Source organism: Aythya fuligula, chromosome 3 (assembly GCF_009819795.1).
Source record: "Aythya fuligula isolate bAytFul2 chromosome 3, bAytFul2.pri, whole genome shotgun sequence".
NCBI lineage: Eukaryota > Metazoa > Chordata > Aves > Anseriformes > Anatidae > Aythya > Aythya fuligula.
The window spans coordinates 40,880,176-40,903,491 of NC_045561.1; the positions used below are offsets into that span (position 1 = coordinate 40,880,176).

A 23,316-nucleotide genomic window follows, 5' to 3' on the forward strand; every position below is an offset into this window, starting at 1 on the left:
TTAGCTTTAAGTGTGGGACAGTGGTTAGCTGACCTTATAAATATATTGCTAATACGAGAAAAACTCGGGACCATCTTGAAAGGAATTATAAACATCTAAATAACAATAAAATGAAACAAGAAGTGGAGAAGAATACCGGGACAGGTTTTTCAGGTATTAGCTCTGTTATTACCACCTTGAGTTTTCTTTACAAAGAACATATTCATACATCAATCATCTTACACACCCATTTTGCTTTTTAAATGTGGTTTCTAGGGATACATTAAATGTAGGTAAATACTAATTAAAGATCAAGTACTCAAGTACCTAATCAGATCTCAGTATAAGTAGTAAAAACAGCACGGTCATATACCAGCATGACCATATTAAAAATTTATCAGACTAACACAAGCTAAATATCAAGAAAAGCATGCCACTGAAGTATAGAAAACGGGGAGTGATTCTGATTTACACCTCACTGATCACACGGTCAGTTTGTCTTTGTAAAAGCCACACTGGTTTTAAAATACTCCTCAACCGAGCAGATGAAAAGGTTAAAAAAATTCACAGTGAAGGTATCTACTTGTATGGCACAGACTATATATTCTCTAATAAAAGCAGCAGCTCTGCTGACCCCAAAGTAGTATATGGATCTTTCACTAAGAGGGAATATTAGTTAAAATGGGATAGATCTCATTCATACAATTGTCTTATCTGCCTGTACACCTGCAAAATATGCCCAAAATGACACTTTTCCTTTTGAACCACTTTTTTTTTTTTTTACTGCCTTCTACAACAAACAAAAAAAATCAGGAAAAGTTTGGTGAGACATGTTTCAGGAAAACATGACAATTCCAGAAGTTAGTAAAACATACTGCATTGTGTTTACAATATAGTACATTAATTTCCTCAGTTTTTACATCATAATAGACAGCTTCCTGCTTTAATCTTCAACACAGTGCAAATTTTGTAATTCACAGATTTACATACCTGCATACACTTGAGTAATTCTAAGAATGCATCAAAACCCTCTAGGAACTTGTGTCTCAGGTCTTCTGACCACTCTGTTGGTTTGCTTATCAACACATACCTGAGTACATTAACAGATACAAGTGTTAATTTTAATCTTCCCTCCTCCCCCGCCACCCCAAATTGATCAAATCAGCACGTAGTTAGTATACTTACTTGAGATCCAAAATAAGGCTCTGAACACGCCTGAATTTGAAAGCCTGCAGAGCAGTGTAACGTTCAAACTGAAACCTGCCTTGGATGTCACGGTGTCTTAGATGGTCCATAAAAGTTTTGATGATAGTGGTCATAAGATTTTCTTCTGTTATTAGCATTCGAGCCTACACCAAAGTATATTGAAATTTGCTGTAATTAACAGACACAACTAACAAGAGGTTCACACTGCACCATCAAGTTTATAAAATACATGACATTTTATCCAAAGTAGTTACATTAATAATTAAAACCAAGGAACATAGTAAAAGTAAGTCTTCCAAATATTCACAGGAGAAAAATGTAATCTAGCCAGAAATTATCATAATTCAGATCTCTCCCTCTTCAGATCCCTTCTGTACAGAGATTTGACGATGGTAAGGCTCCTGCTAACCTATGTAATTATGACATAAAACATATTATTATGTGTCTTATAATTAACTTGTACCTCCCTTTAAGTATCTGTTGTGTCTTCTCATGTAATTTAAGTATGAACCCTTTAGGGCAGTGACAGGTCTTCTGTTTTTCTCTTTACAAACTGTTAAGCACTGTGAACAGCAAGTCTTTTGAACTGCTAAGGACCTGTACAGTGCAATTTCCACATGGAAATTATGTGCAATGACCTTTAATTCCCATCAGGGGTTGTCGCATGTATCCATGTGTAGCACAAAACAAATCAACAGGCATCACAAATTCCGATGCTGCCACATTGTCTTCCACACCCAGCCAAACCTAACCCAACCCACAACAGAGTAGGGGGCACTAAAACGTTACTGCCATCTCCTACTTGTGAACTCTTCCAGAACTTCCTCATTCTGCTGGCTCTCCTAGGTAAATAGTATGAGTCATGGGACCAGAGAGCTGCGATGTGTGGCTGGGATATTCAGGAAGATCAGCCCCTCTGGTCTACCACAAAGACACTGCAGCTGTTGTCTAGAGCTTCTGGGTTCTACAGCTCATAATGATACTACAAATTCAGTTTTTAAAATGCTACTGCAGGGGAAAAATCTAATAGTTACCATTTAAAAAAAATTACTGTAAACAGAACCACCCATCATCCCTCAAACCAAACAACCGCAGCTACTTGAGAGCTCAAATTCAAATTACTAATGTAAGTTTGAAAATGTTACTGGGGTGTGGTGGGTGGTATTACATTCTTCAACATTTTCATTCAGTTGAGAATGACTGTAAAACAGGCCTAAACCTAGGAAAAAAATCATTCTTACTTTGTATGGGAGGAGCTTATCATAATTATCATATCATTCGTCTATTCTGTCTTCTGTAAAATTAGTCAATAACAATTTTGTTCTACTTTATTTTTTGCATGTTTTTGAAATAAAAAGGAAATGTTTGAAATTACTAAAAAAAAGATATACGTGTATACACACACATTTTATTATTCCATCTGTCAAACAAAAAAGTAACACATGAGCATTTGAATAATCCTAGTTGGATAAATCTACCTGTAAGTTTGAGTAATGGCAACATTCTTATTGTTAGCATCAAAATTAAGAGGTAACACAATATTGCCCTGACCCATGGAAACAGAACCCTGAAATCCTGTCAGATTTCCATGAACATCTGCTGCCTAGGAAATTAAAAAAAAAACTTTGCACAGTATCATAAATACTACACTAGTATTGAATTTTAGAGCTGAATTGAATTTCAAAAGATTCAGAAGCATTCATTGTCAAAGCAAATCTGGCTATGTAAAGTCAAACTTTTATTTTCAGTACAGCTCCACAAAATTATTTTGTACTACAAGGAAAGACAGACTTATCTGAAGACTGAAGCAAAAAAAGGTTATTTTCCCCAAACAAGCGTAAGCTGGTGAAAGACCAGCAGTATTAGTGAACTGGGTGAAACATAGACTCAAGCACTGTAAAAAGAATTAACTGGAAATCTGAAAGAAGGCATAGAGTCTAGAAGTACCAAAGGAAGTAGTGAATATCATGAGACAATTCTTGCCTGCAGTTAGGTTGACTGGAAAACTATGATAAACAAAGAGGATCATTTATTGAACTGCACCCAAATGGTATGCTCTGAAACTGCAGTACGCAAATCACAACATAGATTTCTACAAACAGAAACCATGGCTTGGTATGATGAGAAACGTAAATGTTATGTGTGTGCCTCTAAATAAACATTCAAGTATATTAAAGTGTGTATATATATATATATATATATATATATATATATATATATATAAAATATATAAACATATATATATATATACACACATATACACACACACACTTAAAAAAAACAAAAACAAAACAAAAAAAAAAAAAACAACAAAACAAAGCCAACCCTAAAATAAAAAAAAGAGAAATCAAAAATACCCAGCCCATTCTGGGAAGTCAGATCCAAACTTTGCAAGGGTGAACTGCTTTAACTTCTCAACCCATTGCAACATATGTAAACAGTCTGACTCCTGCGCAGCAAGCAGTGCCCTGCATTTCCACAGTAATGTTAAAGAAATCTGCGGTCTGGATTCACGAACCTCTTAGTGGCTTTTAACAAAAAAAGGTTTCCTTTTTTTGGTCTTTCAGTACTTACAAGAGAAGGCACTGTGAATATCTGTATCGAGAGGTCAGCAATTGAGAACTCTCTGTCGTGGTCATCTTTCATAAAATCACTCTGCAATCGCTCATAGTTCTATTAAGAAGGAGGCAAAAAGAGGCAAGGAGTGCCAACTATCAGTTTTTAAAAGAAAGACAGGCACTACTCACCAGAGTAGGTACAGTGAAGAGTTGGACAGACAGAGCAGCCACCGATACTGCCCGGTCGTGATCATCCTCCATATAATCTCTCTGCAACTGCCGGTAATTCTAAACAACAAGGGGAAATTCACCTCTAATCCACACTGACCTGATTTTTTTTATTTAAATGTCTGCTCTGGGAAACTTTTAATTCCACGATAAAGGGAAGAATAGCTCTCACAGATTATTATACAGATACCTTGTACAAAGAACATGACAATTTATCTGCTCACGTGTGAGGTCTACTCACTCATTTTCACAATAAAGGCTAATATTTTATTTGTTATTCAAAAAATTATTTATCTGCAGCAGTGTGAGCAGAATTTCGCTGTGCTGATTTCAGGCATTTTAAGTACTAGTTAATGCAGAAATGCTAATCTGCATAACAGAATTTCAGCACAATTTCCAAGTAGTGCTTTAACAGCTTACACCTCAAGAATGAGATGCAATTAGCTCTCAAGAAGAAATAGCCTGCATAGTTGACGGTGAAGACAAAAAACATCTGAACTGCTTTAATTCTCTGGAACGTGGAAAGCTCATTTTCTTCCCAGCAGATGAGATGCCATTATAACTAATATTTTGAAGACAGAAATAAAGTAGTCAGCATTTCATTTCAACTTTCCACATCCAAATAATACTTCTGCATCATTTGAAGCTCTATATGCTAACTAAACTCTTCACTAGACAGTTTAGGTATTTAATAGTTCTTTATAATAAAAATACTTACTCTTGCAAAGCGGATAGCAAAAAGTTTCTTGCATTTCAAATCCATCAGGAGACTACTCATGAATAACTGGTGATATACATTTCTAGCTCCTGTCAAGAAAAATGAACAACACATTACATATCACTACTTTCTATCAATGTATTATGGAAACATTTAGAAAAGAAAACTTTTACAGGGTGAAGTAAGTCTACATTTCAGAGCAGAAACTGCTTTGATCAAGTCTGTCAGGTTGTAGCAAAGAATGAAGATGAGCACATAAAACAAAATGCTTCAAGCGGCATTATTTATTTCTCCTGTGTCAAGTAATATTCAGCTGTTGAATAACCTAAACCTTCAAATATTAGGCAAGTCAGTCAAACAAGAACTAAACTCTGCTCCTCAGAACAGAGGATTTGGATGGACCAGGAAAGGGACAAGGGGAAGCAGCTACATGGAAAATCCTGGGAACTGCAATAATTTTTTCTTTGTTGTGAACAACTCTGCAAATAATCAGCTTATCTAACTCTGAACATGTAGTCTGCCTGAGCAGCATTTCAGAAAATACTGCCAATACAAATAAGAATTGACCATACATAGCTTGAAAATAGACATCTGTACCATTTCTTTCTGAAGATCAGTTAAGTCAAAAGCCAAAAAAGGTGCCATTTTGATAAATATGATATAGGTACTGAGATCCAACAAAGCAGACAAACCCCAAATCAGTCTCTTGTTTATTAGCCTTGGCTTCAGACTACTCTGAAAAATAAGACCTAAAAAACCTGTCTCCAAACAATCTTTGTGCTCTTGTCTTCTATATAAGTGCACCATGGAGAGATATTATAACAAACTAAGCAATTATATATTATGGTAAAAGTGATCATGAATTAGCAGATATAGTAAGGGAAAAATGTCATGCCTAACATTCGTCAGTATTTTCCAAAAGCTGAACAAAACTTACCCTTCCACAGTTTAGAATCGTACAGCATCAGCTTGTCCACAAGGGAAGAATTTTCACCATCTGGCCCCTCCTGTAGACCAACCTGACACAATATTCGACGAAGGCCATCTTAATGAAGAGAACAGGTGGAAGTTAGTAATAGCTTAAAAACTGATTTTGTGTATTATTTTGATACCTGGAAGTTGTTAAGACACAATAGAAGCCGCATATCCATCTTTTCCTAGACAACTGAGTAACACTGCATGCTTTGCTGGCAGACACACAAATATTTTATATTTTGCAAGTCTTATGCTAGCTTTAGAGAACATTAATGAACCTTACAAAAACTGCCAAAACAATGATTTGTTTCGAAGTTATGCAAAATGTCCCTCCTTAGAACTGCTGCTGGCTTACTAACCTAAGTAGTTACACATCAGGCTAATTTTCTGGGTCATATTTTTCCTGTTTACCAGTTCTGTCAAAAGGAAAATATAATTCATATATGACTGTAATTTTTTTAAATATACTTACTAGCTGTTATTATTGTAAAACTTCTCTACGTTTTCTTTTTCTTAATGGTAAGCAGTAATAACTGCTATGAAAAGAACATACAAGTTCTACGCTTGCAGTCAAGCCTGCATCTGCAACACAACGCTCATGTGAACAGTGCTCAACCTGGCTTTGGACTGCAGGTAATATATATTTACTAACAAAATTATGACTTACAAGCATTAGACACTATCTCTGCAACCTGCTTAGCCACTTCAGCTTCCCAGCTAGCGTGAGCTGGCAGTGGCTTGGTGCCATGCGTCCCGTATCACTGCAAAGTACAGTTCCATGAAGTCTGTCAGCCCCCATAACAGGGTCGTGTCCCCTGCCCCCACAGAGTTCAGCTCTACCTCCAATCTCCATCTGGCCAGGGAGATTTTAGATGAAACCACCAAAGCATTGCAATTCTGTCATCTCACATTGCAGATTGAATGGTAACAGGCTACTTAAAAAACGGAGCAGAATGTATATGTTTGGGTGCATTTGTTAAGAAGCTATGGGAAACCAAATACTTGAACAAACTGCTACCGTAACTTTTCAATAGTTTGACATGTGTGTTTTAAAACTAAATTCATACAAATAAACTACTCATCTATCATAAATAAAATGATATAGAGCACCCATGCCTGAAATCTTGGCAACTTTTTCAAGTATCAATCTAATCATACATATAATCTCTGAACAAATCCTGCACCTATACAGAAGAATGTATACATGGCATTACAGTGGCAGAGAGAGCTCTGCTAGTAATTCTTGTTAAAATTTACAGGTGCATAGCACACATGAACTGCATTGGGTGCACTTAATTAAGTCCAAGTATCTGCTTCTCTACCTATTGGCAGTTTGATGTATTTTCCTTTTACTTCAGCTCACGCTCAACATCTTCACAACTTTGACTCAAGACAAAGGAGGAAGCACACCAGAACAAACACTGAGCCTTCCCATAAAAGTGATACCATGCATCTTGATTCCTTTGAAGAAGCCTCTTTCTAAATATCTGATTAATACTTCATTGGTTTCTATACTTATCCCAGAGCAGTCCCCACATCCTTGCATTCTCTCTGTTGTTCTGCTTGCACAGCAACAAACCATAAGTAATCACTTTCATCATCATTCATCAAGTGACTTGTGATTAATTTTGTTTTGTCTAAGCAGACAGGTTATTTTCAGCTTACTGCATTCATTTAAAAAGAACTAGGGACTGAAAAATAGCTTCTTGGCATACAACGTTTGACAGTGATTCTCAGCTCAAAGTTCAACATCAACTAAACAGAAAACAATATCTGAGAAGACTAACTAAAACTGGTAGTGCTTTTACACAGAAGTCAGAACTGCACTTCAGTATCAGAAAACAGCATCAACTCCAACAAGATATTGTTTAGCCTTATATATTGCATATGTGAAAGAAGTAGACAACATTGTGAAGCAAGCTGAATTCCTGAAGCAAATAATCTCTAGCTTCTCAAAAAAGTTCAAGTTTGCCCACCTGAATATCCAATAACACTGCCAAGCCAAGTTAGTAGCTTCAGACCAAAGCTCTGATGAGCAACAATGGATGAATGCATAACTTGTACTTTCAATGGCTTCGTCTGACGACTGGTATTTCTCTTTAAAATGGGGAAAAAAAGAAGGTAATGCTTATTTAATGAGGGCTCGCATACATCACCATACAGAAATACAACATGCCTATGATTAATTTCAGTAATTTATAATTTTAATACATATTTAAATGACTGCTATCTGCATGGAGAAGAAGCTAAATCAAAAATCTGAAGTTTGCTTATCCTATTAATATTTTAATGACATTATTATGCAATAGCAGTGTATTTAGGCCAATCCATTTTCCACTCTTCTGCTCTTATCAACAGAAACACTGATCTGCTGCATTTTACTGATAAGCAGCCCCACACATAGCCTAAGACAACCACGCACATTCATTCTCCACAACATGACATGCAAGTCACACAGCAGCACACCAAGAAGAGAATTTTACCGTTCACAGACAATTTCCGAAAATGAAAAACAAACACAGAATTAAAACAAGAATGAAACAGTGTCCTTTCATCTCTGTACTAGTAATGCCTGATTGATAAGGTTACACATAGAAGTCATTTGTTCTTTGACTGCATAGGGGGCAAGCTAGGTATACGGCACAACTTCATCTCCAAGGATACATTCCTGTTTTCAAACTACTTTAAATAGTACAGTACAGTAACTGTAGTTACAGCATTTCTTTCCTAGTGGTAGCAGCATTGTACACAAATTCTTTCATGTAACTAAGTACTGCACTGCAGCAGTTAAATGAAAATTAAAGAAAAATAATAATCCCGTGTTCTTACATGGAAGAACCTTATAATATAGAGTACAACTATACACACATGCATTCATATATACAAGAAACGCACTTGTAGCTTAGCACTTGGATTTAATCACTCAGTTGCAATTTCAGTGGTTGGGGCTATCACAAAAAGGCAAACAATTTGATATTATAGGAAAAAAATAGTTTAGCTTCACTGATCTGAACTGACATGCGATTAAAAGATTACATTTGAACTTCCTGATCTCTTTTCTGAAGACAGATGCAGTCTAGGAAAAATTTCTTAGGAAATTAGTTAGGGTGCAAGTTAAATTATAGGTATAAAAACAAAGAAAAACAGAGCATAAACCTGTGTTTTTGATACATCTCCTTTGTATATCCTAGTATCTCCAACATTTTCTGTTACTGTAAAGAGCCGTGACAGTAACAGTATCACAAAACTATGTAGCAATACCTCCTTTTGGAAACATGCGGCAAGTAAGTAGGTCATGTTACTTACCACTATTACTGATTTTGCTTGATCACAGTACTGGAAGTCTCCGTATCGCACAGATCTACGTCCCTTGAATTTAGTAAAAAAGGTAATGTTAATACTAGGTTCTGACCAAGAAAGTCAAATGCTGTGGTTTACATTGGTATAAAAGATACAGTAAAGGTTTCAGATGCAAGTTGATTGCGCTTGCTTTCATGCAAATTTCTTTTTTTTTTTTTTTTTTTTTTTAAAGTACTGCATGTAGCTAGATATTTGGGTTTCCAATATGCAACTTGTAGTTTTAAAAAGAAAATAAAACCATGCCATTGTCCTGGTTTCAGTTAGAACAGAATTAATTTTCTTCCTAGTAGCTGGTAGAATGCTATGTTTTGGCTTAGGATGAGAAGAGTGCCAATAACACCCCGATGTTTTAATTGTTGCAGAGCAGTGCTTATACCAAGCCAAGGACATCTCAGCCTTTCGCTCTGTCCTGCCAACGGGCAGGCTGGGGGTGCAGTAAGAGCTGTGAGGGGACAGACCCAGGACAGGTGACCCAAACCAGCCAGAGGGGTATTCCATAGCATCTGACGTCATGATAAACAATATATAGGGGTGGCTAGCCAGGGGAAGCCAGGGGAGGGGGGCCGGACTGCTTGGGGTTAGGCTGGGCATCGGTCAGCGGGTGGTGAGCAATTGCATTGTGCATCACTTGTTTGTACACATTATTATTAGTAGTACTATTATCATCATTGTATTATTATTATTATTGTTATTATTATTTTCCTGTCTTATTAAACTGTCTTTATCTCAACTCACGGGCTTCACTTTCCATTTCTCTCCCCTGTCCCAGAAAGGGAGGGGGGAGGGTGAGTGAACGGCTGCGTGGTGTTTAGCTGCCGGCCGGGTTAAACCACGACAGCCATATATGCAGTTACCTGCTAAACAAAATCTTGTGTGTACAATAATTCGTGATTTTAAGACACAGCCACTACATTTCAATGCCTTTAAAGTAGATATTAAAGCTAATTGACCTTCTAAACAAATGTTACTAAGGCACGTAGTTTATTTCAAAACTGTAAGGTTTCCACATTCTATGCTGCCATTACGTAAATTAAAATAGAGATAGTTGGTTTAATTTTTGCTGTATTACAGACAGGACAGCTTACTCAAACTTTAGACCTTGTCTGATGCCAAAACATTGTTTCAGGCATTGACTTTTTTTGTATACATACACGCATGTGTGCAGACACATGAATTCCTGAAGCAAATAATCCCTAGCTTCTCAAAAAAGTTCAAGTTTGCCCACCTGAATATTCAATAACACTGCCAAGCCAATACATACAAAAATTTGTATGTATTTAAAAGTAGGACAGATGAGCAGCAGGGAAAAATCTCCAAAGTCCATCCAACAATAAAGTGCATGTGTTTAAGTCAAAGGAATCTTTATATAGGTACTGATATTACAGAAATAGGGTACTGGTAATACAAAAATTAAATGTAGTTCAGCATTACATAATATAAAGCAGTTGAATTTCCTTTTCCACTGCCTTTCTTCCAGTCTAACCACTTCAACACCCGAAAGTGATGTTCTCATTGCCATTTTGAAAGAGATGCTCCTTGTTGTGTTGTCCATCCCCTGTGTCGGCCCCAACCCCCCAAAAATGCATGAGGAAACAAAACATAAAAGGACACTTTTTCAAAGCAACAGTCTTAGAAGACAAACAAAAAGATGCAGCTGTCCCTAGAAAGTTAGCCAGAGGAAAAGAAGCCCTTTTGTAAAAAAATTCACACAAGCCAGAAGACGCACACAACTGGCAGTGTTTCTGAGACCTATGTACTAGTTAAAATCATATTCAGTATGTAATGATTCTGAACTCATTGTTCTCTCTAAATGCTGTATAGAACGCTTTACCTTTTCCTGCCGTTTTTCATCTAACCATTACAAAAAAGAAACATTTAAAAACCACAAATAATTCTGTAAGCACAGGAACAAAAGCAGCCAATTACGGATTTTATCCCTCACAGTGGACAGCTGTTACTCTCTTCCCTTGCTTGGAGCAAGTACAATGGATCTTACAATGAAAATTCCCTGGTGTATAGGAAGCCATGAGCTAAAGCTGCTGCCTGCCTTTTGCAGAGGGGCTAAGAAGCATTCTGGTATCTACACTCGTAAGAGTTACTAGAATACAGGGATGCTGAAATATATATTCAATCTTAAATGCAGTTTGGGTTGGTCAATAAGTTAGTGACCTAACACATGTGGCTCAATCACATTAACCATACTCTTTGGGAAAACAAATTAAGTAAGTGTGGACATATAAAATAAACACTAGGGTAAGCATAAAATTTCTAGAAAGGAATTTACTTACATCTCTATCTACTGTCGTTGCAAAACCAATAGCTTCCTTCTGTGTGCAGTTGACAGCTTTCTGAAGAGTATAAATAACTTGTTCATAGGTGTGGACTTCATCATTAAAGAGCATGCAGTAGTAGGTATCATTCTTCTCACTTCAAAAGCAAGCATTGGATTTATGTAATTCAAAGTAATACAGTTTAAAAGATCAACTTGTAATTTAACAACGTTTTCCACTAAGCAGACAACCCAAGCCTGGGCTTCCTTTGCTACAGAGTTATATTCCAAAAGGACTGACCCTCTCTAACTTGTATAGGAACATGCAACTTTCCTGAAGAATTAAATCCAAAATGAGCAAAACCTTAAGACAAAACTTAGGTCTGAGTAATACTTTTGAGAATTCGTTGATTCTGAATCAGCAGTTTCCTAAGGAAAACATATTTCCTTCCAGTGCAGCTGTGCTCAGTACATTCTCCCATAACTTCCTAGAGGTTTCACTGGTCTGGCATTATTTTAACACACCTGTTTCCCCAGTAGTACCACAAATTTCTGTTATTCAACAAAAGCTTGGCAGTCTCTGAAAGAGAACTCCACAATCCTCAAAGCCACAACTTTTTAAGATTACATAGATTCAGTACAATCTTTTGACCCCCATCATTTTGTTAAATAGCAGTCTTCTTCATACAGCACAAAGTTACTAATAGGCCAACACACAAAAAAAACTTACATATCTATGACTATACTTTGTTATCCTATATTACAATATTATGTAACGTTTCAAAATTTGTAATAAATGGCTCACAAAAAGCACAAAATGCTTTTGCCATTAGAACTCAACTTCAGTGCCACCACTTGTTTTAGGGTATTGTACTGTAGTAATATTTCCTTTACAATATTAGGAAAATTAAGTTATCACAGACACATTGCTTCATCAACTCCATGGAAAGAAATGGGATGTACCCAGAAATAAAAAATAGAGGAAAAATAAATCCATTAAAACTTAGTCTATAGCCTACAAAATATTCCTGATAGAATTTTAGGAAAGACAGAAAATAGGCTTAAAGTAAGAATTCACATTTTTTCATTTGAAATACCTGCAGGCCTTTAAAAGGCCTATATACTTACATCATTTCTAGGCCAGGCAGTTCATTTTCTTTTTCCCATGTTAATATATCTACTGCATATTTAAATGTGATAGCAAAAATATTATAAGCTCTTGCTACCATATCTTCCGGTAAGTGCACAAGAGGATCCTGAAAAATAAGTATAAATAGCAATTGAGAAATTAAATGGCATTCAGAATAGGGAATTTTGTCAAATTCAAACTTCTTTGTGTCAAAGATGATGTAAGCATCTTTAAGGGTGCCTTTCTTTAAATAACTTTGCATTTGAAAGGAACAGAGTCAATAATCAGCCTGTTTTCTTTTTTGTGTTCTTCACTGAAAATCACCAAACTGGGAATCTAGCATTCAATGCCCAAACGCTAACTTGCCTATGATCACCCACTTAAATTTTCACACTTCTGTGTTTTCACTTTCCTTCTCACTTCTGCATACCTTCTAATATAACCAACCCACTTTCAACCTCAGCCGTATCAGAACCTGCTTTTTCCATAACGTCTTCAAAAAATTTTATTTGAAATCACTGTATTTTGTTCCACTTACCAGTATTAGTAACTGCAGAACATGAATAAATATACATTTGTTGCCTTCTTTTATAAGTACCAGGCTTTTAGAGGCAGAAGTCTTATCTGCCCAAGAATGTACAACCACCAGCACACTGAGATCACAAGTTATGATGGAAGTCTCTCACACTATGGAATCTGCCCACATGTCCATCTTGTTCAGGGACACCCGTTCCCTTCTGCATGGGAACACACCTCCACTTGTGCCTGTTCTGCACTCTCCAGGGTGCCCCCATTTGACATCTGCAGCAGGCACTATAAACTCAGCCTCCCTTCTCTGCCAGAAGGGAAGGGAAGGGCTGCTGCTGCTAAGGGAACTGAAAAGGGGAGGAGAAGTCCTCCTCAGTCTGCAAACTCAAAGGAACTTCTTTCTGGAGCAGAAAAAGAGATCCACTGCCATGTTACACACCTGTAGTTAGTTTGCTTTCCCACAACAGCAGAAGCTGATATGTCAGTCCCCTGTCAGCTAGCAGATAACACTACAATTTCCTTCCAATCCATTTCATGGGATTTGTGTACAAATAGAAAACATTAAAAGCCTCTTCAGTGAAGGGCTTCTGCTTCTCCTACTGCTTTACAAATAAAAGTGTATCAAGACACAACCATCAATTCTCAAAGTTTTGATGCTCAAATCAACTCCTGCCTTTTCTACAAACCTGGAAAGGGAAAACTGCATGGCCTGCAAGCCACCTGTTGGACCACATGGACTGATACTGGGTCACTGACTCAATTCAGAATACTATAGAAATCTGTGTAATAGTTAACAGAGAAAGATATGGAGCGGTAGCACAACTTCTGTTGTAGGATTACAGTGTACCACCAAGTTCTATTTCAGTACAGTTTACACTGTATCAAAATGGCCACAATAAACTTTTCAGAATAAGTCTGCATTATTTACAGCAGGCCCTCAGCAGTCAGCAATTCACCTGTACTGTGAATTGTTGTAAACTCCAGTCATTCTGTACATTGTATTCATACTCTAAAAAAAAAAAAAAAAGTTTACTTATACTGTATGCTGTTTATTCAACCACCCACCCCAACATACTCTGGGGATATTTGGAAGTTTTACAGAAATGCTAATAACCACCATTCCTCTTTTTTGATTAATTTAAAACTTATTTAGGATATGCAGAGTTATCAGTCACCAACAGCAAAGGCAAACCTTAAACAGCTGCACTGCCTCTGTTCCTAACACCTTCAGCAAAGACACATCTCTGGGCAAGGAGAAAGCAGGCTACCAGTGAACTCAAACAATCCTTGATCTACCTCAAACACAACGCTCCACAGGAGGATCTCAATCCCCATCACTTACGGGAAAGAAGCACAAAACCTGCCCAGTACCTAAAGTTTTTCCATCAATCAAATTACTGCCATCTTTCATTGCCACCATAAGTATCATTGCACACTGCAGTAGCAGCCAACCCAAGATCGCAGAACACGTTTTCTGAGGCTGCCCAGTAATGTAACCTGGCAGGCAGGCCAAGCGGTGAGTCCATGCAGAAATTGCTAAGGGTTGAGACAGTGAGGACAGATTTTACAAGGACTACTGTTACTGCAAATATGGTTAGAGTAGCTTCACTTAAAGCATCAGATCAGAAAAATTCGTGTGAAATTTTTTCTCATATATTCCCTTCAAAAAATGTCACAAATTCTATTGCATAAGAACAGCTTTAAGTGGTCAGACCAGAAGTCCAACTGGACACTATCATTCCTGAAGCATAACAACAGATACTAAGGAAAGAATATAAGAGCAGAATGCACCTCTGGTCTTTGCTACCTTAAGACGAAGAGACTTCCCAAGTCAAAGATGGTAACTGCACTTTTACATAGCCATCAATTATTTTTTCCTCCACAAATAGGTTAAATTGCCTTCTGTACATACATAGACTTTTAGCAAGTACAGTGCTTTCTATGTGGCATTAATTTCAACAGCTTGAATTCATACTCTAAATAGTGAAACTTTTTTTTTTTTTTGCTAGCTTCATTTAATATATCTAAGTCATTATGCTATAAGAAATTGTGAAGAGATGTTCTCTTATTTACCTTCTCCATAGGAAACAAGCTTTTATAGACGTTTATCTTAACTGTAAGGCATTTTTGTAATAGCAAGGTATTTTGACTCAAAATATTTGTGTGCTTTATTTTGTGAGAATCAGAACATATGTTACACAGATAGTTTAATTTGGCTTATTCACACAATTACATACAATTTTTTTTCATCTGGAAGACTGCCTCTCAGAATAAGAGAGAAAAACAAAGAAACTGAACTAAAGCTGCACAGGCAACCAACAACATACAAAATAAAGCCTTCAAGTAGAAAATGTCATTCTAAGTAACTCTAAGTTTGGTAAGACTTTGTCTAATTCATAGTACGGTTGAATATTTCTATTAAATTTACTCTAGTCTCCTGTGAACGCGCATGTTTTGGCATAGAAGACTAAATATCAGCTCATTTGAATGGTTTCTTATACACACACGTGAACAGTTAATAGTGTTTTGAAACAGGATGTCTTAACTGTTACTACCTCTTCTTCTGCAGTCTCTGAAGTGTTAAGTTCATGCTTTTGACAGTAAGGACCTTCTTTCCAAGCCTCTGTATCACCACAGTCACAGAAACCTCCTCCACCCGATGTTGTCATCTGAAATGATTTTTAAAACAAAGTCATGTGAACACACATATAAGCCATGCATGCACATTAACACAAGTAGTCACAGCTAAACTACAAAAGCATGACCACAACACCTGATAGCTTTTTCCAGTACCCTCTTCAAAAAAGTAAAATCGTGTCTGTTCCTATGATGGCTGAAAGCTTATATACTTCAACCTGTCTATGCCACAAGGAAAGAAAAAAAAAGGTCCAAAGACTCCTATTCTACCCACGTCCAAGGCTGTGTATTAATGTACACAGTTTACAACAGGACAACATGGTAGTAATGTGCAGCTTTCCTGAATTTTCTACTTGTAATGCCACCTTTGCTACTTCAGATTCTCACATTTTTCATCTGAGCAAAGCTTTATCATTTCATGTAACATTATTAAAAGGAACAGATGCACTGTTTGCAATAACAGGAGTTCCTGGACAAAACTTACAAACTGTTTGCATCATAAATCTTCATAAGCATGGTAAGCAGTAGCTGAATACTGTAACGATGTACCGTTCACATTGTTTTAATAAACTTTTACTTAAAGCAAAGATAAGCTCAAATTAATAAACGTAACAGTTTTTGAACCACAACTATTAAATAATTCATAGAATAATTCTTTCTTCATCTATTTGTGTCAGGAAGGTATATTGTATACATACAAATACACCCTACAGTATCAATAGAGTTGGATGGACATTTGAAATATTTGCTTACACTTTCAGATGTCATCTAATTCCCTAAGCAAGCTTGCAGGCTAAAAACCTCCTAGAAGCATGCTGACAGCAGCAATTGGGTTGGGTTTCCTGAAGCAGGTTTTGTGTTGTTTTTTTTTCCCCTTCTAAATTCTAGCACTCAATGTAAATCAAATCAATGCATAGTTACACTAACAGCAGTGCAGTGAAGCATTGTCAAAAAACGATTTACGGAAAGGCTGCAATTTGCGTCCTGGTCTAAAAACACACCAAGGACTTCTAGTTCAAAAAAAAAAAAAAACCACAAAAATAAATCTACACTATTAGTAGCAGTAGACATAGGCATCTACAGTTTCATTTTGTTACTTTCACATTATATTTAAAAACAACCAAAATTGCTGATGTTGTAAAGAATTTAATATTAGACATTTAAAGGAAATAATTTTAAAACAATAGTAGTTTCATGGTAAAGGTTTTTCAATACCGTCTAAAAATCATCGTATTCAAAACAAGCAAAAAGCAAGTTTAATGCTGTAAAGCACACTCAAGGGCATATATTAAAAATAAACACATTCGTAAGTTTAGTTGTTGTACATAAAATGTCCTTGCTCAGCATTTAAAAATACTAAACTTCAGAATGTACACTCAAATTCAAACACTCAAGTTCATACAAGATTATTGCACAGACCAACTCCATATGTCATATGCACCCAATGTTTTGAAATTAGGGATATATTCTATAAATACACATTTATAGTTTGAACTATAAAGAAGGAGTTTCATACACATACAAAGACATTAATGACTACACCACATACTCCAGCAGTATTACTAACCCTGTATCGGTGCTCTCTGTGAATACTTCCAAGAAAGCACTCCATGCACAACACACAAGTTGGGTCAACTGCACAGTCTCTGACAACAGGAGAGAGGGAAAAAAAGCATTAAACAAATTTTTAGACTTTTATTACACATTCTACAACAGGTAATGGTCAAATATCACCAATATCAGCCTTCTGACTACTATATACGTTATTCTGAAAGATGAAAGGGATAGGGTGCAAGGAGGGGGAAACAATTGAAATGGAAATGGAGAAAAAAAATATCTGCTCTCAAAACAGAAGAGGCTATAGCAAGTTTGTTTGGGTAACGTTTATACTTGGTTAACTTAGCCACTGTCTTCCAAGAGGTGAGACAAGCATATATGCAAGTAAACAGGTGGATTACAGCTTACAGTGCAGACAGGTACACAGTATAAACCTAAGCAAGTTCTCTTGAGTACAGAGTACTAGCACTAACAACCTTCAGCCATCAAAGACTTTTTTTTTTTTTTTTTTTTTACTGAACACTGGAAAGAAAGACAGTACACAACAGATTACATCAAACGTCTGCTTCCAAGTTTAGACCTACAAGCTCACTGAACAGGTCCAAGAATGCAATTTCCTCAACCAGAAGACTGGAGAGCATAATTAAGTCCTGTTTACAAGCATGGCTGCATTAGACAGAAGTAATATTTCTATGAAAAAAAGGACTAGAAGAATGAAGGAAACAGTTATGCATTATTTTTAATTACCTCCCTGAAAAAAGCAACACTGAAAATACATGAACTTATATAAGGCAACTGCTTTCAAGCCACCTCAGAATAAAGGGACCCAGGTTATGCAATGTAAAAGTGACCACCAGGAAAATCAGTGTCTTATGATGGTTATTTTAAAAACAACAATTCAGAGAAATAACTTATTTTGTTCAAAAGATGACACTATAGATACTATGGAATGTTATTATCAAGAATTTTCTTAATTTCATTTCACTAAATAAATCTGACCAGTTAATCACTGGAAGATAATCAGGCAGCCACAACTTAATATGCATGAAGTACCAAGTCATTTTCATGTTTCTTTCCTCCAGAGGAACCGCTGAAAGTAAAAATGTCAACGCAGAAATATAGGAAGCTCTTCTGTTTTACAGTAATTTCTGTTTGTGGAACACTGCATTTTTAAAAAATACTAAAGGAAACCACTTATTGCAACAATTTGGAGTAGATTAGTTCTACAAAATTGGGTATCAATCCTTCAGAGCGCTAAACTTATGACAAACTCAGTACCATTGGCAAAGTAATTTCTCAAACAAGTAAGGGGGCTTGATAAACTAAAGCAGAAGCAGAACTGTAAATTTCACAACTGGAAAGCTGCTGCTTTTAACAATTTTTGTTAACTCATAAAACATTTATTCTCTATCTTCAACAAAAGTTTCATTTAAACTCTCACTGTTGCTCATTACCAGCTATAAACCAAAGCAATTTCTTAAAACACAACAGGAAACAGTAACAGGGATCTAAGGAACCCACAAATTTCACCTCCTCCACCTCAAGATGAGAGGCCTGAAAACCCTTCTTAAACACCTCAACTCCATGATATGCACCTGCTCAATTATTTCTGATTAATGCCATGAAATCACTCAGAGTTCACCTGAATTACTTTTTTTGTCTTGCATTACTTCTGTACAGAAATCAGTCCACAATATACTAATTAATATTTTAACATTTATAATCCCATCGTGTGTTAAATTTTCCTGGTCCAACCCATCACAAAACACAACCACAAATTTACTTTAAAAAGATATTTGAGGTATTACCTTTTCATTAGGACAGTACATTTCTATCTAAACTTGTTCTGTAACTTCACAAACGAGACATGCTTTGAAATTGCATTTTGAACTACCTGCAAGAATATGTCGGCTCTCCCACTTTAAAAACACGGCCGCAGAGATGGGAAGGCTTGTTCGCTTGCTCAAGCTTTGGAAAACCAAATGCAGGATCTTCGCCACAAAGATACCATTCCATTGGTCCCAGCAAAACGTGTTGTGCCAGCATGTCTTCTCTTTGCGGAGCAGGGTTGGGACCCCTACAGTAAATTTTTGGTACATAATAGGCCAGATGCCGATACACTTCTTTCTGAAGCTCACTTCCTTGCAGCCATTTCTTTTAAAATAAAAGGAAACAGTAAAAAAGTAATGTTAATAAAAATACCAACCATAGTTCTATCCATCAGGAAGCCTTTTTTTATTTCTAACTTGAAAACCTAAAATGGCATTACAAAACCAGAAAGCCTTGCTTCCTTCTAAGTGTTAAACCTAGCAGATTACATAAGACAGACATTAGGAAAGGAATCATCTGTTCACCAGCCTGCACATTTTATCCGTTTGACACAAAGCAGTTTGTTGTTGTTGTTTTCCAAAACACAAGATCTAAGAGTTCAAACTCTTCAAGGTTTTCCACCAGGATGCGTGACCAGTGAAACGTCCCAGCGCTCACCGTGACTTTTAAGGGTATGCTGGCTGCATTTACGCGGCGTGCAGACTGATGCTGCCAGCTGGGGACACAGAGGCGCAGCGGAAGCCTGGAGTTGGCACGGAGCAGGCAAAGACAAAAAGCACAAGGAGACTGGCAAGCACAACATTAGGTAACCATCCACCTCATTTAATTTCAACAAATTAACTAAGAAAATAAGGGGATCTATTTTTGTTTCTCCTACCACCAAAATAATAACTCATCTGAATTACTATTTCAAGTATGTTTCATGCATGAATTCTCTCGGTCAATCAGTTAAAATCTGTTCTGACAGAGATTTTAAAAGCCAAACTGCTGTATAACCTGCCAACAAACAGCTTTCTATTTTTTTCCCCCCTGTACTTCACAGCTCTTTCTAGGTGTGTCATAGTGTGTCCCCCGTATACACGCACACCAGAGGAGTATACAATAATCCTCAAAGCCAACACTTGTTTTACTCCAGCCTTGTGGATTACATTTTTATAAAGGTCTAAACTGCAAATTAAGGCTGCAAGGCTTTTATAATAAATAAATGGGAGCAAGCATTTACTGCGAGTGTGCACTTTATACCCTGTATGATATAAACAGCTGTAGCACGCCACTTCTCATCGTCATGCCATTTCTCACTCTAAGTATGACAACCAGATACCCCCAGGCAACTCCAGATAAAGAATCCAGAATCAACCTGAAACTGCACATGAAAAGCAAGAATTAATTATACCAAAATAAACAGGTTTGATAATCAAATGTTTTAGCTTGGTTTACTCTGAATTGCATACAATGAACTCTTAAGAACTTATGCTTGAGCTAACACAGTTGTGGTAAGTTCTTCACAAAACAAAGAGTTAGCAAAGCATTTACGCCATTCAGGGGTAGTAGTTTGTGGTGTGTCTCGTTTGTTTGCTTGTTTGAGTTTGTGCTTTTTGTTTTTAATGCACTGCAATGCTTTCGTTTACTATTTTTTTCTAATGGAGGACTTCATATAAAAAAATTTATTTGTCAATACAGCTCTTAGTATAAAATTATGCTTTCCTCACTTCTCCTTCCCTCAGTTTGACTCCTTAAAATCAAAACCAACCGACTAAATCTTTCTGTGTTCATCTTGCTTTGACGGTCAATGCCAGGATTTTTTCCAACGAAGCCCATGGGAAAAGATCCCCCAAGCCCCCATCCACCTAAAAGTTTAGAGATAATCTCACCATTGCCACCAGGATGCAGACAATATTGCACCAAAAAAAGAAAAAAGTCATTGTTAAGAATTTAATAATTTGATTTTGTCCCCCCTGCTCATGAATCTTTTCATCCTCTTTGATCATACCTACTACTGCCAGGAAATGACCCAATCACAGTGGAACTGACATTGCCTCTCCCATGATTCCTATTAAATAAGAACATTTTTAGATGATTTTCCAGAGGATACGTTAGTAATTACACCTGCACTTTTCTCAGCAAAGTGCCTTTAATTTCCACCTTTTAAATCAGTAGCACATCACTAATTTCTGCCTAGAAAACAGACAGTGCCTATTAGCTGCACTGCAAGCTCAGGCAAATACCTGGCCAGAGAAAATTCTTGTTCCTCAAGTAAATGGCTTTCCCATCCCCAAAATTCTGGGAGTAATTGCCTGAAAGTTAGGCGTGGCAACTCCGAGTGTCATCACACCTAACTCTCTTTGTGGATCCAGTTCTACACACAACTGCTCTCACAGTTCTGAATCCTGGCTAGGAGAGTATCGGAAGGCAGGAGGCATGGGCTGCTAGGACAAGGAAACAAATGTCACACCAAGAGCCACCAGGAAGGCAACTCAACACGCTGTTGTGCATGTGGAATTGCTATTAAACAATATATATGTATGCACATATAGGTCATGCTGCTTTTCGAAATCACTGCCTTAGAGGTACTGAAGTGCAGTAAAACTACTCAAAACTTTGGCATATATTCTTCAAGGAAAACAACTTATATTGAGGCAAACTTTCTTTGTCTTCGATCCTGAAGTCACATGTAAGAAAAGCCAATGTTCTGTTCTCCCAAGAAAGCTTTTTCTGAGAAAGGGAAGCGTATTTCTCATTTCCTCCCCCCTTAGACTTATTACTCCCTGGCAGTAACTTTTGACAGCCTTGAAATAACCCAAAAAGCGTTTTTCAAATAACATTTATGTAAGCAAATATCTAATGGTCCACCAAGTGTTCCTACTAAACCCCTATCTCTGTAAGAGATACTAGAAGAACAATACAGGTAATACAAACAAGTCGTGAAACAATTCAATTTACTCTTTTCAAAAGCTAAAAGGTGTAATTTAAATTATTTATGTTTTTGCTAGCTACATAATAGCTAAATAGCTAAGTAATAGCTAAAAATGCACCTGCACTCCAGGTTCATGTGCTGCTACAGATACCGGTAATTTATCATTTTTGATTGTTATTCTGTGGAAATTCATAGTTAAGTTGCTGCAACGAGAAATTGAAATGCAAAGTGCTGTAACTTGCTGTGGACTAGTGTTTGTTTTCTTGGGATTGTGTTAGCAGCAAAGTAATGCCAGCAGCAAAGGAGGGCAAAGGAAGTGAAGAGGAGAAAAACAGTGCTAGAAGCCAAGTACCCTGGTCACTTATACAATCAGGCAGCACTGGTTGTGCTTAACTCCTAACACAGAGCAGAACTGGCAGCTATAGGTCTACAAAGCGTAGCTTGTGCTGGAGAATAAAACCGAGAAAGCACAGACTGAGGTTACGATGGCGCCTGTACCTACGCAGCAATTCTGCCAATGCGCTCCACTTGGTGGACCTCGGGTTTATCAGCAGCGTGACCCAGAAAAGCAGCCACCGCTCACAGCGATAAGGCCGCCTGGGCTGCGTTTGTGCTAACTGCGCACATTTGCCCATTTCATCATCCCCCTGCCTGCGCTGTAGGTACACCACAGCCGGGGGGTGAGCCGGGCTGTAACGCTGCCTTTTGTTTCCGAAGGGGCCGACGCGGGTCAGCCCCTCGAGGCCCATCCTAGGGGCGCACAGAGGCAGCCCCGCTGTTCTGACACACGGAGCCAACCCCACGGGAAAAGCAATGCCTCAGACCGGGCACCCACACCACAGCGAAAACAAAACGCGTCCCCGCACAGCCTGCCCGCACGGCTCGGACTCACGAAGGGCTTTGTACAAAGCCGGGAACCGAGGCAGCAGCAGAACCGAGGCTCGGGCCCCCGGGTTCCGTCCCCATCCCCCCTCAGGGCCCCCCCTCCCCCAGCGCCCCCACCTCCCCCGGGCAGACCCCCACGGCCGGCTCGACCCGGCCGCCACCGTCCCTCTGCCGGCCGCTGCCCGCCCTCACCGCGGCGATCTCCTCGGCGGAGCACTCCAGCAGGCCCCTGTCGAAGGCCGGCACCTCGGCCTCCAGCTCCGCCGCCATCTTCTGCCGCCGCCGCCGCCGCCGCCGTCACGGAAGCGACCCCCGGAACCGGGCCCTGCCGGCCGCTCGGCCCCGAGAGCCCACTTCCGGTATGCTGCGTCACGGCGCCGCGCCGCGGGGCATGCTGGGGGTTGTAGGCTCGGCCCCCGGCGCCGCGCTGGTTGCCAGGGGGACGGCGCGCGTTGCTAGGGGCGGGGGGGGGGGAGAGAGGGGTCTGGCGCCTCAAGGGGGCCGCTGTGGGCAGGCGTGTAGGGACGTGTACAGACACACTGA

At 38.2% G+C, this 23,316-nt stretch overlaps 1 protein-coding gene across 2 annotated transcripts in view; it reads right to left on the reverse strand.

The window, feature by feature from the left end:
- UBR2 (ubiquitin protein ligase E3 component n-recognin 2) overlaps positions 1–23,071 on the reverse strand; it is a 50,499-nt gene extending 27,428 nt beyond the window's left edge. The window contains exons 1-13 of one of the 2 annotated variants that reach the window (XM_032184034.1): positions 22,966–23,071; positions 19,039–19,298; positions 17,155–17,233; positions 15,506–15,619; positions 12,422–12,549; positions 11,313–11,451; positions 8,971–9,033; positions 7,641–7,761; positions 5,627–5,734; positions 4,690–4,778; positions 3,760–3,858; positions 1,165–1,328; positions 970–1,069 (exon numbers count right to left, since the gene is read on the reverse strand). In XM_032184034.1, the coding sequence (XP_032039925.1) occupies positions 970–1,069; positions 1,165–1,328; positions 3,760–3,858; positions 4,690–4,778; positions 5,627–5,734; positions 7,641–7,761; positions 8,971–9,033; positions 11,313–11,451; positions 12,422–12,549; positions 15,506–15,619; positions 17,155–17,233; positions 19,039–19,298; positions 22,966–23,043 (1,542 nt within the window). In that variant the 5' untranslated portion in view covers positions 23,044–23,071. Of the gene's footprint in view, positions 1–969; positions 1,070–1,164; positions 1,329–3,759; positions 3,859–3,932; positions 4,032–4,689; positions 4,779–5,626; positions 5,735–7,640; positions 7,762–8,970; positions 9,034–11,312; positions 11,452–12,421; positions 12,550–15,505; positions 15,620–17,154; positions 17,234–19,038; positions 19,299–22,965 lie in introns of both variants that reach the window. The other variant, XM_032184035.1, reaches the window with a different exon arrangement.
- Positions 23,072–23,316: the final 245 nt, after the last annotated feature.